Source organism: Cydia amplana, chromosome 5, assembly GCF_948474715.1.
Source record: "Cydia amplana chromosome 5, ilCydAmpl1.1, whole genome shotgun sequence".
Lineage (NCBI taxonomy): Eukaryota > Metazoa > Arthropoda > Insecta > Lepidoptera > Tortricidae > Cydia > Cydia amplana.
Window position 1 is genome coordinate 11,000,385 of NC_086073.1, and position 15,174 is coordinate 11,015,558.

At 36.6% G+C, this 15,174-nt stretch overlaps 3 protein-coding genes across 4 annotated transcripts; 1 reads left to right on the forward strand and 2 right to left on the reverse strand.

Moving 5' to 3' along the window:
• Positions 1-858: 858 nt before the first annotated feature.
• On the reverse strand, positions 859-6,819 carry LOC134648247 (uncharacterized). Its single transcript, XM_063502734.1, has 9 exons — positions 6,660-6,819; positions 6,379-6,479; positions 6,013-6,087; positions 5,644-5,807; positions 4,843-5,044; positions 4,294-4,469; positions 3,468-3,648; positions 2,567-2,782; positions 859-1,098 (listed from the first exon to the last, which is right to left on the reverse strand). Exons 1-9 carry the CDS (start codon positions 6,721-6,723, stop codon positions 859-861), a joined length of 1,419 nt encoding a protein of 472 aa, XP_063358804.1. The 5' UTR covers positions 6,724-6,819.
• A 638-nt stretch (positions 6,820-7,457) lies between these two features.
• Positions 7,458-12,658, reverse strand: LOC134648023 (nucleolar protein 10). 2 transcript variants are annotated; one of them, XM_063502454.1, is made up of 10 exons: positions 12,529-12,658; positions 12,178-12,438; positions 11,960-12,100; positions 11,437-11,645; positions 10,924-11,152; positions 10,398-10,524; positions 9,561-9,729; positions 8,844-9,078; positions 8,450-8,578; positions 7,458-7,928 (listed from the first exon to the last, which is right to left on the reverse strand). In XM_063502454.1, exons 1-10 carry the CDS (start codon positions 12,592-12,594, stop codon positions 7,503-7,505), a joined length of 1,992 nt encoding a protein of 663 aa, XP_063358524.1. In that variant the 5' UTR covers positions 12,595-12,658; the 3' UTR covers positions 7,458-7,502. The 2 variants fall into 2 exon arrangements, with proteins under 2 accessions (XP_063358524.1, XP_063358523.1); XM_063502453.1 differs by having other exon boundaries at positions 7,458-7,931.
• Positions 12,659-13,113: 455 nt separating this feature from the next.
• On the forward strand, positions 13,114-13,737 carry LOC134648480 (M-phase phosphoprotein 6). The gene has a single exon (XM_063503000.1). It carries the CDS (start codon positions 13,223-13,225, stop codon positions 13,730-13,732), a length of 510 nt encoding a protein of 169 aa, XP_063359070.1. The 5' UTR covers positions 13,114-13,222; the 3' UTR covers positions 13,733-13,737.
• Positions 13,738-15,174: the final 1,437 nt, after the last annotated feature.

Below are 15,174 nucleotides of genomic sequence, written 5' to 3' on the forward strand. Positions count from 1 at the left end.
CTTCTGCTACTAACTGACCAGAGAGAAAAAGAGTGCGATTATGAGCAGTAGCCAGCTACCCTTACGCGGTAATCTTATTAAATACACGCTCGCAAATGTCTATTTAACCTTTTGGACGCCAATGACCGATATATCCGCACCGTAGGTTCAACGCCAAAGACCGATTAATCGGTCACAGACCACAGAGCAACATAGACCTACGTGCATATGCATAAAGTTCAATTTCAATTTGACACTTCGGTGACGTGGCGTCAGCATGACAGCTTTTGTGTTTGACACGACGTCGAAAAGGTTAATTCTGGTTACCAGTGGGACGTGACCAATAGCAGGATGGCCGAGTCGTTAAGCTTTGGATTCCTCCGAAAACGGTGCCGTCATATTACGGCCGCTATATAGCGTTGACTGACGTCACTAGAACTATGTAAACAAGATGGCGCGGTTTCCTAGACGGCGTTACGTTACGTTGATTGTCAACGACGTAAGATGACGGCCGTCATGACGGTGTCGATAGTTTCGTGAACGTTTTATTAGATAGCGGTGACGCCATTTTGAATAAATGACACGAGATTTGAATAAATGATTTCGTACTACGATTATTTTCCTCTTCTGATGATATTTCATCCTCCAAGTAAATTATAGATGATCAAGCAAGATCTTGTCAGTAGGAAAAGGCGCGAAATTCAAATTTTCTATGGGACGTTATCCCATCGCGCCTACATTTTTCAAATTTGCCGCTTTGACCTTGGTGGATGACGGTGTGTTATGACGCCGTGGTACTTTCCACATGTCGTCACCGTAAAGACGGCCGTCTTTTGCGGCCGCTATATGACGGCACCGTTTTCGGAGGAATCCAAAGCTTTATATATAATGGCACATGCCCAGCGAGAACAGCCCAACCAGTGTGATTGTGAGCACTAGCCAGAGGTATCGGCCGGCGATTGGATGGTGGAACAACTTGGCCCGGAGCCTGAGCGTCGTGGAGTACATGAGCACGGCGGCGACGTCCTCGTGCGGCGTGTCCTGGTGCAGGAACGGCCGGACGCAGAGTTCGTGGCCCACGCTCTCTGTCCGCCGGCACTCTTTTGAGAGGCGCGCTGCCTATAAGTCACGAAATAACAAGCTTTAGTTATGAAGCATATCATTATAATTTAAATAGTCTTTATTTTACACTTACGGCTTTTACACTGTCCTACTTATAGTACCTAACAGTGGCGGGCGTCATACATATTCGTAGGCAAGCCGGGACTAATTTGGCTTACACTTTTCCTTTACAACTCTGCTCAAACGTCCAAAAACAGGCAAGCCGGTAGGAATCGGCTTTTATGGACGCGCCGCCTCTGGTACCTAACAAGTTCGAAAAAATTTAAAACGATTTCAATTGGGACAAGAGACTTTTGAATTTGCTTTATTTAGTTACATTTTTAAGCACGACAACATCAACTGCATTTCGTACACTGTAGGTTAAAATTGTACTGTAGGTTAAATTTTTCTCTTATACGGCTGGGGGCTTTCATAATCATAATTTTTTATTGCATGAAAGTGAGTACAAAAGGTGTTAGTATATACGAAAAGTCCATCACAATCTGCCGAGGTCCAGCACGCAATATTTCTTAAATCTAAAAGCTACAGTACAACTAAATTAATCTAAAAGTACAACTAAATTAATTTAGCTATAACTATAAAATAACAAATTAATAAATAACATAATAGGTAATTAAAATATTAAAAACGTGCTAACTACAAACCTTTACATTCCAAATATTCTTTTAGGGAGTAAAATTGCTTGTTCATAAGCCATTCATGTAATTTTCTAGAGAATAGTTTTTAGGGTTCCGTAGCCAAATGGCAAAAAACAGAACCCTTATAGATTCGTCATGTCTGTCTGTCTGTCCGTCTGTCTGTCCGTCCGTATGTCACAGCCACTTTTCTCCGAAACTATAAGAACTATACTGTTGAAACTTGGTAAGTAGATGTATTCTGTGAACCGCATTAAGATTTTCACACAAAAATAGAAAAAAAACAATAAATTTTTGGGGTTCCCCATACTTCGAACTGAAACTGAAAAAATTTTTTTTCATCAAACCCATACGTGTGGGGTATCTATGGATAGGTCTTCAAAAATGATATTGAGGTTTCTAATATCATTTTTTTCTAAACTGAATAGTTTACGCGAGAGACACTTCCAAAGTGGTAAAATGTGTGTCCCCCCCCCCTGTAACTTCTAAAATAAGAGAATGTAAAACTAAAAAAAAAATATGATGTACATTACCATGTAAACTTCCACCGAAAATTGGTTTGAACGAGATCTAGTAAGTAGTTTTTTTTTATACGTCATAAATCGCCTAAATACGGAACCCTTCATGGGCGAGTCCGACTCGCACTTGGCCGCTTTTTTATTTTAGGCTTTAGCAGGTTACAAAAGATTGATTTGACAATTAGTTACTACATTACATCAGTCATACATTTCGTGACTGGTTGTTAAATTGGACAAAGCGGGTACATACTAGCATAGGTGCTAAAGAACCCTGGTCCTATAAATCCCACAATAATTTTCCCAAAGTCTTACCTGTATAAAGGGCACGATAGCCGCCGCGATCCACAACAGCAAGTTGAGCAAACTGATCCCGACGATCGGCTCCGTCTGCGTGTCGACCTTGTCCAGGCTGTACATCCACATGGCGCCCGACGCGACCCACGACACGTTCACGACCGTGAACAGGCACACCGCCGGCGCCAGGTCGTCGTTCAGGTACTTGAGAAGCTTCTGGAACTCGGCGATCTCCTGTTATAATAATCCCACCAAAAACATTTTCATGAAAATGTTGCCAAGACGAAACCATAAGGGCTCATTTAGACGGTGCGAGAACTCGCATGCGAGTTACATATATTACATTGCGTAATTTGATCGGTCGGCTCAATTGATGGAACCTCAATGGTCCGCAATGTAAGTAACTAAAATCGTATACGAGTTCGCGCGCCGTCTAAATGAGCCCTAAGGCTCGCACTCTCAAAAAGTTATCAGATCTCTTGTAGAGCCAAGCTTCTAACTCTACAAGCCCTAACTTCACAAACTCTACACCTTAGTCAAAATATGTGGCTTGGCAAATGTGTCTCATTACCGCAGGATATGAACAATGACAGGAGCGACTTCGACCAATTAAGTGGGGCCATTTTCGTGGTTCAAATATCATATGTCATTATTGGCTATGTGCTAAGTTGGTGGTGGGTGAAATACAAGCGACGACAGCGCACGACGTGCTGAAAATATACTATTTGGAAGCTGCAAACTGTCAAATGAGCAATATATCCCACACCCACTAGGGCAGTCATTCACGGAGCGAATAGCACGTACCTATTAAATATTTAACTATAAGCAGTGCTTTTTTGTTTAAAAATTTTGCGCGTGTCCCGCCAACGCCAATAAAAAAAGTTTTTTTTTAAATACCTAATAACGTGGAGTAACTCACACGCATCCAATTGAGTGGCGTGGTGGATCTGTTGAGCAGGCGCTCCTTGAGGTACATGAGGTGCGCCTGCAGCAGCTGCGCCTGCAGGCAGTAGCTCGTGATGATGGTCGCCTGCACCATGTCGTGCACCAGCGTGCACGCCACCAGCAGGATCTTCAGTATTAATAGGGTTTGTTTTGAACTGTAAACACGAACATTAAAATTAAAGCTACGTATTCACTACGTCTCGAGATGTAAGTCATGAATAGGTATAGCTGGTCAAGCAGATCTTGTCAGTAGAAAAAGGCGGCAAATTTGAAAAATGTAGGCGCGAAAGGATATCGTCGCATAGAAAATTTGAATTTCGCGCCTTTTTTACTGACAAGATTTGCTTGACGAGCTATATTTTTTAAATTATTAATAACAATTGTTTTCCGTTATTCGACTTGTAGAAATACGAAATACGGGTGTAATAGACAATAACACTGGTTCCAAAGCTGAGAGTAAACCGGTAGAATGCTATGGCGATAATGCAGCGGGAAACAGAAACTGTTTTTACTTTCATGCTCGTAAAGTTCGTCTTTATGTCGTGTGTAGGTAGGTCTCTATTTTTTTATTCTCTAGTCATCTAGTGGATAAAGTAAAAGCTTCTAATACCCCTATTGACTTAATAGCAGTATAGTCCAAAACCTCCCGTACAACCACCGTTGTCGCCCCAGTAGCGAGTCTGCTCGCTGGTTAACGCAGGTTGGACAGGTCTATGATATATATAATGGTATTTCGTGACTCAGATGATAAATAACCTATATTTTTATTACTAAAAAGTGTAGCTTAATGTACAAATTACCTTTGTTCCATCCACCGGAACATAATGGTACCCTCGGCCATCATCAGATTGACCGAGCAGAGCGACAGGCACATCCACAACACGCTCATTATGATGAACGCCCACAGCAGACGTAAGAGCCGCTTCGGGTTGGCAGAGGCCATGCCCTGCTGTGTATATGACGATAGTAGAAATACCTGGAAAATGTACTCATTCTTAGGAAAATACTAAACAATAACGTTAGCCCTACTCTATTTGGATGTACGACGGAGTGCTTCAAAACCGAGGTAAGTATAAAAGTGTAATTTTATGAGTTGCGAGATTTTCAAGGTACGATACGAGCGGTGAACTACAACGTGAACCACAAACATAGGTATAGTCCACCCTACAAGCAAGCTATGTGAAAAATAACTTATAATCTGAATGGAATTACTTTCCGAGTGAAAAAACATTGGATAAATCAATAACCTGCAAACAGCACGACGCAAGCAAATGCAATTTTTATTAATGTCGTTGTGGCATTTCTTCGCCATTTTGACTCGAGTATTTGTAAATGTGAATGAATCTTACCCTTTCCATAAGATTCTGGAGCTGCTCATTATCGGATATTCTAAACAAATAGAGAGCGTATAGGAAGCCCAGGAAGTGCAGTATGCTGGGCCCGATGTACGTGAGCGTCACGTTCCCGTAGCACACTTGCTTGTACGTCTCGTACTCGAGCGACGACTCCAGTGCCAGCGGCACGAGCTTGTAGCAGAAACCTCGGTCTCTTCTGAAATTAGGTACAACAACATTTGTTTTTTTTTTAATAATCTTTAGATACGACAATGGACACATTGTAAACTGAAAATTCGTAAACTCTGATGGCCTTCTAGCCTGTTAAGGGCATTTATTTTTGTGTTTATCACAAATATTTGTTCCCGAGTTAATACGGATGTTCTCTATGTACCTATATTAGTATTTATATATAACTACATACATATTATATAAATCGTCTACTAGTACCTACAACATAAGCCTTATTGAGCTTATTGTGGGACTATGTCGATCTGTGTAAAATTGTCCTATAATATTTAAGTACCTACATATATACTTTATTGCATAGACATATGTAATACTGCTACGCAGATAGTCAGACGTCGTAGCCTATGGCCGCAGGCAACTCCAGCTGTGTCGTTGGCGAATTGCCTGCTTTTTATAAGTACACTGGTATCGACTTTGTATTCGAATTTGAATCTTTACATTTTGCAATAAAACTTTTTCTTCTACAATCTATTATAAAGGTAGTACTAGTACCTATTTGAATTACATATGTGGTTTAGTTACAAAAGTCATATACAAGGATAATTTATAGAATTTTGTAACACTTACCTAAAACATGCCATGTACTGAAGAATGTATCCTAAGAACATAAATACTGCAACTTGCGCAGAATGGAAGTGTGACAAGCATATAGAGACTCTTGACGAGTTCGAGGAATCGACGACTGGACGCAATCCCATTATTGTTAAAAGTTTAAGATAAGGAAGCAATATCTGAAATCAAAACAATATTAAGTTTAATAACTACGAATCTACGAATAGTTTAGCTATTAATGTAATACTTAGCTACGTACTAATCAAATCTCTCCCTATGTCGAAACGATGTACGACTTATGTTATTATCAAGTTTTATAAATAACAACAACGAATAAGCATCAAGTTTACAGGTAAGAAATCAGGAATAGTAATGACCACGTACCTTAGATTTACAATAGTGTAGAATAGCAGACGTACTCATATACTCCGTATCAGGAGATTCAGTTATTTCACCGATCTGAAATATATTATTATATCGTGTAAAATACAACAGGTACTAACTAATGGAAACGCCCCTAAATTCAATAAATTAGTTATCAATACTCTCAAGAATAGATGCTTACATCTTGCATTTTCATTGGAGCTACGCACTCAATCTCAACTTTAAAAAAACTGAACTAAAATTAAAATGAACTTCAACCAGGAAGACATTAAAACTCGATAAAACGTTAAGTGCAAAGAAACAGTAAGTGTCGTTAAACAGCGTAATTATATGGTATGGTAGATGCACACAATACGTAGCACTCACGTCAACACTGTTGGCGTCCAGGCTGGACCTCGTGGACCTCTCCATCGCGGGCTCCTCCAGCTTGTCTCGCCCCAGCACATGGCTGTCCAATAGATCACTCGCTACGTAATCGTTTGAAAATTTCACATTACTATTCAGTTTATTGCCCATATCTACACTTTAATTGCCATTGTGCATATTATGCGAAAAGATAACTTAAACATTATAATAACAGGGTAGTCACTCATTGCGACGACAAACTAACTTCAATATTCAATTAAAAGAAGGTAATTGTAACTTACCGCTGCCATAAGATCCATTATTATTGTGCATCATAAGGTACTTGTGGGCTATTAAGTCAGTCATTACATTTATTTACTGTGTAACATTGTCTCTTTCTCACTGGGAAAATATCTAATATTAAAAAAGGATGCAATTCGTTTAACATTGATCACAACAAACAAAGCACTTAATGTTTGCATGTTAATTGTTTATAGCGACAAAATAATGTACTTAAATGCAGCGGTGCGCAACCTTTAATCTTACATTAATGTTAAGTACATAAAATGTTATGTTTTTACATATAGGTATTATTACACGTTGAAGGGAAAAAAACAGACTAGTATTCTTAATTAAATGACATTTTAAATGACTGTCAGATAGTACCTAATTCGAAGTTTGGACTTACATCTGGGCTGATTGATATTCTAATATTTAAATATTGAGATATGCCACCTGAAGAAAAGATTTATTTTAAAACGGACTTTTTATTTTAAGACAGAAATATCAAGATCGATTTGTATTTTTTATGTTTTCCCTTCGTAATGGTGTAGGTAACTACAACTAACAAGACTGCTATTATATAGACGTCATCAAAACACAAATAAATTAAAAATAAAACCAAAGGTTTTCTACCAAGGTTGAACTCAGATAACCCTAAAGAGATAAATATGGAGAAAGAATGCAATCTGTTTTTATGAAACGCCCAGACTCCTAGACGGTACCTAGATAACTTCGTCATGATTTTAGCCACCAACATTGCACTTTAAATTCACTGAAAATAATTCATTCTAAAAATAGAACTTACAAAAAAAACAAAGTTCAACATATCAAATTTATTAAAGACGTCCTTGCAACATGATAGTTTACATTTTAGATGGTTTCTTTTTCATTAAATATCCTGTTCTCCTGACAATCTGTTTTCTTTCTTGGTAGTGTTTCTTAATTTTCCTTTGTGCCTCCGATTCTGATCTCTTGCCTCTCATCGTGAACTTCATCTCCCTGTTACCTCCAGTACCGGCGACTGTCGCTGTAAAGTTCTCCCTAGCTAATCGGTCTCCTAAACTTGCCTTGTTTACTTTTGTGATTGTTTTGATATTCGTTGTTTTGGGTGTTTCACTGAATTCGTAAACCTGTTCCTTGTGTTCTGTTTGGTCATGTTCGTGTTGGTGTTTCTTTCTGATCATTTTGTGTTGCTTCTTGACTTCTTTCACCCATGTGCGGTCGTCGTCCGAACTTTCCTCGCTAGACTGATAAAGCTCCTTATCTGAGTCTTTGTCCTCAGGTTCGTGCTCCTAAATAAAACATGATTTTATACTAACACTATCATAATATTGCATTGTCACCCAACTTACATATGTATGCAAATTTTCAGCTTCATTGGAAACCGGGAAACTGGTCAAATTTAACTTATTACAGATAAACAACAGGACAGGTGAAACTTTAAAAGCTTGTGAATAATTTTTCACAACGAATTAAAGCTAAAATAAAACACCTACCAGTCATTATTATCAACAAAGCGGCCAAAAATGTTGTAATAAGGACTTTATGTTTATTGTATGAATGTGGATAATCTGGTGGATTAAAATTTCATACCTAAGTATTCGACTGGCTTCCATTCTATTTTTTTAAATCATTTATAGAATTTAAAATAATTGATTATTTAATTACCTATACAAATTGATCTCCTATGTTATTTTAAAATTTCTACCAAAATAAATTCCACTTTATTATATATAAGACTAGATTCAAATTTCCGTAGCAAACACTTTATATGGTGGGCGTTACGAACATAATAGGTAAGTATACACACCTCCATAGGTTCAACTTCTGCTGTTTTAGGTTTCGTTTTATCTTTATCCAGCCTGGATAGCACCGGATTCAGTAATCTGTACTCTTCAGCCGACTTGTCCACTTCAAAGTCAGGATCTTCAAACATAGCCTGGAAATCAAACAATGAGCATTATATTTAATGATTTCGTGAAATTATGAGGACTGCACTAAAAATAGATTCCTACTTATACTTACTATTGTCTAGTTCTATGGGTAACAAATACCTATTGTGTTAATCGAATATGTACTTAAAGTAACACACTCATAACAAACTGAGCTTGCTTGAATTAATTTTGTCAGTGTGCTACTATAACTTTTGTATTTTAATCAAATAATTTAAAATTACTATGGAGTTGTAATGTAATAAAACTTACCTTGAATCGGTTATCTTTAAGAAGGTTAGATGGATGCTTCTTCCTTTTACCCTCATTCTCCATAAGTCTGGACGCCAAGTCTCTATTGACTTTAGGCAAATTGTCTTCAATTTTAATTCTTGATGGCCTGTCCTGTTCGATCTTCTCTCTAATTTTACGTTTCTTGTATTCTTCAAACGCAAATGGATCTGCTATTGACTTGGCTCTCTTGTAAAGTCGCACATCAACAAAGTATCTAAAATGTTTTCAATGTTTAATAGAAATCTAATGTATTTTATTTTATGCAGTATATTTCAAATCAGGGATATTTTGACATCCGGGTATGCGGATATTTGAAGCCTCACATCCGCGGATGCGGATGTCAAGATTTGGTACTTAAAAAACGTCAAATATTACATTTTTAGTCATTTTTATTTAAAAAAAACGAAACGTTTAGTATTTGTGCAAGAATATAGGTGCATTTTATTTAATAAACAGTAACTTGGTCGACTTTTCGGGATCTAGACGATTTCGTTATTATATAATGACGAAATTACCTAGCCTTAAGCCGCCGCTAAGACGTTCCTGTTACCGACTTGGTCGACATCCGCATCCGCATGAGCTCCGCATCGATTTTAATGCGGATGCGGATGTTGAAAATAATGCGGATGTTCCGCGGATGCGGATGCGAATATTCGCAACATCCCTGTTTCAAATCATAATCTATACAAAACTTACCCATGCATGTATGCCCTCAAAAGATTTGTGCCAAGGAGATGGTCCAATCCCAAAGACTCCAGTTCTTGCTTGGTCACGAACTTGTAATCGTCATACACAGTCTGTTTTCCTTGTCCCTCCAATTCATCTGTCAAGTTATCTAGGAATGCACACCATCTCGGGGCAGGGCCTATATTAAAAGAGTTAAATATCAGAAAATTTAAAACATAACTAAATAAGGGTTATATTTTGAGCGGAAGCAACGGTGTAGGCAGTGCGACCGGCGGCTGTATGCGGGTCTTGACTTTGAGCTCTATTGCCAAGTCAATAGGACCTTAACTGAGCTTTTATACTTACACGTTATCCATAACGACGATCTTAAAATACTTACTAGCATGAGAAGTAAAAAAGTTGTTGAATTTTATTTCAATGTTTGTAAAGGACAAGTACATTTTTATGTCGCGTGTATGCTTTAATCTTTTTATACTCTAGTAGATAAAGTACAGTCATGTACATTATCTACAAGCTCTTAATTGTATATTATTGTCTTAGGCAACACAACCTGCTACAGTGCCATCGCCGCGCCGGCACGGTAGTAAACGTTTTTTTTGTCAGAATTAGAGGCCCAACAGTCACCATTCTTCTCCTCTCTTACTTACTTTGACCTAGGTGTTTTTATCAACATCAAACAAAATTCTGTTGAGTCAACATAGTAACTCAGAATATAACATTCTCAACATTCTATGTGCACAAGCCTTATTTTCTTGTGTATGAATCTAAATTGTGTGTATTGTGTATCTGCTGTTGACGGTAACTGATTTTATCTATGTATTATGTTATATGTAATTCGAAGTTTACCTAGTGATGGAATGTAGTAAACTTGCATCTTCTGATCTTCCACTGCCATCATACTTAGTCCAGTATTGGGAATGATGCAAAGGTCATTGAAGTCAGCTGATGATTCAATGCTTGTATATTGCTTGCCCTTGAACAAACATTTACTAATTAGGTACCTAATATATAAATCGCGCGATCTCGCCAACTATTACATAAACCCTAGAGGTTTCTAATAGTGGCATGCATGTAAAAATTGTCTTCAAACTTTAAGTGAATAAATAAAATAAAAAAACTGTAGGTATATTTGTAAAATTTTAAAATGCTGATACTCTAGAATATTGTGAAGGGTGTCTTGAATATAAATTTTATTCTATTTATATTAAGGACGAAAATCCAACGTATTCTAAGCCATTTGACAATTTAACAAATTAGAAAGATTTTCCTATACCTATGTTTCATATTTTTGTGTTAATTTCTTTAATTATTTTGAATTTTGTATTCAAGCACAAAATTTTATATTAAATGATTTAAATATTCAGCAACTTACAGTGTTCTTATCCCATATTTTAACAACAGTAGAATCCATTGAATACACATATTCCTTAGTTTCATGGAACTGTAAATTTTTGATTGGCAGTCCGTTCATGTGATCCTTGACTAAAAGGGGCTTGCTGGATCTGATGTCGTACAGAAGGACATGTCCGGTACTTGTCCCAACTCCCATTCTGAGTGGTCCATCAAATCTTATGGATGTAATCACGGGTAAACCTTCATTTCTGAAAACAAAACAACATCCAAGTTAACCATCTAGGTTCATGACTAAATTATCTTGATTTTTTATTTGCAAGTTGGATGGAAGCAATTTATAGGTAGGTACAGGGTCATGATATGTCTTAGTGTTAGTTCAACTGTATATATACACTCTTATGTGCATCTCATTACTTTTAGGGAAAGATTATATCTTATTATATATATGGCTCTATAAAAACCTCAAGTGTTGCAATGTGTACTTTTAAAAATACAACTATTTTATGTTAAAATAACTGAATAGTGGTTATACCTGTATTCTGAGTCTGTGCAATGTAAGGCACAGTCCAGTATGCCCTGCCTGGACTTTGTCCGTGGATCCCAAGCCTCCACGTGCCCACTCTCTGTGCCCACCACAAGCAGGCCGTGATCTTCACTAACTGCTGAACAATTTATTTCATGGGCTTTTGTTACATATGGCGCCATGAACTGGCCAACTTCTAAGTTTAATCTGTAGATTTCCTATAATAAAAAAAATTGGATTGGTAAATAACAAAATCACAGATAGTCACAAAAACTTTCAAGACATTGAGTAAGTATAAAATTAATACCTACTTATACAAACAAAAACAAAACCATTTAATAATGCAGCTTTAGGGTGGTATTCGACCTGTCCAATTTCTTTGTCCAATGTGTATTTGCGTCTCACATTTTGCTTAATGAGAGAGTGGGACTCAATGCACATCGGACCAAGAAATTGGACAGGTAGAATACCAACCTAAAGTATGATATAAACTTTTAGGTATGCATCTACGCATGAGGAATAGTACACTTACAGATGATGCTCCAACAACAAAGAGATCACATGAGGGTCGGTGATAAGCAATGTCTCTACCAAATTTGGGAACCCTCAATCTGTAATGGCGACCATGCCCAACATGAAACTCTACATATCTGTCACATTGTAAGAAGACAATCTGAAATACAAATAAGTACCTAATTAATATTCATATATTTCAGAATATAAAACAGCCAATAGGATACAAAAACATACCTTTGTATAGTCATCACTCAATATTTCAAATGTAACCACTTCAGAATCAAGACAACGCTCAAACTTGAGAGATAAGTTATTGACATCAAAACATTTTATTCTTGGTTTGTAAATGCCTGTTGCCATTATGTATTGTCCATCTTTAGATGCCCGTATGTTGGTACTGACTCCCGGCATGTCGAACTCTTGGATGAGTTCGATTCTTCTCCGAAGGTCTACATTTTTTTTCAGTAATGCACGTTTCTTTCGTTCAGTTAACCACTGAAACCAAAAGAAAATGTGCACAAATAAATACCATGTTTTGCATGCGCTTGTTTTCAATCAAGTTAACAACAACTTCAGTAAACCTACATCTGGTAAAGATTTGCCAGCGCTAAGATTGAAAATCTTAACATTATCTATTTCGAGGACTTGCATTTTTTATTAGTTTATCATAATATTTCTCACTACTTTAGGTTATCACGGCATGCCCATGTTTATACGTCACTGTCAACACAGAAAGTTAAGTGGCTGTTTAAGAAATGGCTTAAATAAGTTCATTTTGCCAGCAACACGAAGCGTTATAGTGTCTACAGACAACCGCACCGGACTGCGCTGTTAAAGTGATAACACAGTATCGCACCGCACCGCAACCTTGGTGCGTCGCACCCATAAGTGAGAGCGAGAAACAGATATCTCTTTCTTTTAGTGCGGTCAAAATATCTCTTTCTCGCTCTCACTTATAGCTGCGTCCTTAACGAAAGTACGTGAAGCACCTTACACACGATCGAATATGCGCCGGATTACACACCATGGTCCGGTGCGGTCGTCTGTAAGCGCTATTAAAAAAAAAAGGTATATGTCACACATGACATTGACACTGATTGACACATGTCAATAAAATAAATACAGCATGGTTGGTTATCAGGATTCGAAGTGATTCTGATTATAACATTTTTTATTATTTTTGCTTTAAACGGTTATATCTTGTATCTCATCCATAAGACATAGTAGGAAGGCAAAGTTAACAAATATTTTACGTAAGAAAATATCTCTTGTTAGAATCATGGATAGATCACAAAAGAAATTGCAATTACCAAAATCTGTGTTGGATATGAAATTTATGAGAAAAACTAAAGAAAGGATAGAAAAAGAATTAGAAAACACTCAAGGCCATGAAAATTTATACTCCAATATTATCACGGATGAGATGCGTACTGCATCTGGCAACTATGTATCAGAGTCAAGTTTTATATTCTGCGAAGACTTGATGGAAGGAAGACTATCTTATAAAGGGATGAATCCAGAGATTGAACGTCTTATGCGAGCTGACCAAAATGAAGACAGTGATGATGGGGAGATGCAGAAAGATATCTCTGATGAGATTCTAGCCAAGAAAATGGAAGCATTTCACAAAAGAAAAAGACAATCAAGTGATAAAAAACCACAAGGACCTAGAAATAAGAAGAAGAGATTACATGAGCAGCCCAAGAAAACGGGCAAAAATCGGAATTCAGATTCATCAGAATTAGCTTCCAAAACCGTCTCATGGACTACAGTTGTAGACCCAGAGTAAAGAGTAGATATATTTAAGTATTCTATATAAAATAGACCACCCAATGTTTCCTGGTCTTTATTTTACATTAGACTAATAATATGTAATATTGGAGTGTCCTTTGGATGTATAATTGTTTCATCATGTTTATTATCAGGAAGAAATAAATGCATATTAACAGATATTGAAAATGGTATTTATTTCAGTTGATTTATTCTTGGAAGTTAAATAATTATTTTGTTAAGTTTTTACATGATTATTCAGTCTATTCCATTATCATTTGATGTCTAATTACTTAAATTAAAACATGCATGTGTAATTCTCTGTACAACTACCCTACATAGATAAACGATTGTGTCTACTAAACAAATTTGAGACATAAGATGTAAAAGTATTATTCCACAAACAGGAATGGAAGTTCACTGTAACATTTTCCACAGCCCACAGTATAAGAAGTAAAAGCCTGGCAAGGGGTTAAGTCCAGGCATAGTACAATATATTGACCACATAATAGCCAATAGAATTTCAAATTTGGCATTCCTATTTAAGGTTCAAATTAGATTGAACTTTTGGGAAATGTGACTTGCCTTCAAATGAATCAACAAATGATTAATAAATTAATTTGAATAGGTATATTTAGATTTTTTTGGGAAAACCTTGCAGATGGGTCGGTCTGGAAAAGGGTTAAAGCAACACACATATCCATTTTCTTCTTCCTCCATCGCTAGATGCATACAACCCCTAGTTGGTGCTGGGCTCTACTTGGTTTGTCCAAACCAGTTCAGAAAAAAAAATCTAAATTGTTTATCAACACTAAACAACCACTGTCATCTCAATCATGTCTCTCATATCAAACGCTGTCAATTTTTGATCCAAAAGGTGGCTTACTTTTCTTTAGAAATCTATTAATTAATTCTAGAAACATTCCTAACTTAACCTAACACAAACGTGTTTGCATTGAAAAGTAAGTAGGTACCTATAAAATTTTGTAAAATATACTGGTCTGGATCTAAGGACAGCACAAATTCAGTTTTTTTTGTCATGGCCATAGTTAATGTGTTATAAAATTATATTAGTTATAATCATAATGGAGTTCGTTTTGAAAACAATCCACAATAACCCAAAGCAGTACAAAATGCAGACATTTAAAATGCTATTGAGTATAGGTAGTTGTTTTATAAAATATAATGAGTCTCATGATATAGATAAAGTTCAATTTGTTAAATTAAAAAATCATACTAAATACCTACTTATTAATAATGGGGCGTTGTAACTAAAGGACGGAATTTAAGAAACAATTTGAGATAGACTAAAACTAACGATAACATGGAATTATGCCCGAGTTAATTTAAATTCTTGGGGCTTCATGATGACAAATTTAATACTTTTTAATTTCAATCAGGGTACGACGGATTCTCTCTACAAAATTATACATATTTATAGGTTTCTTGGATAAAAACTAA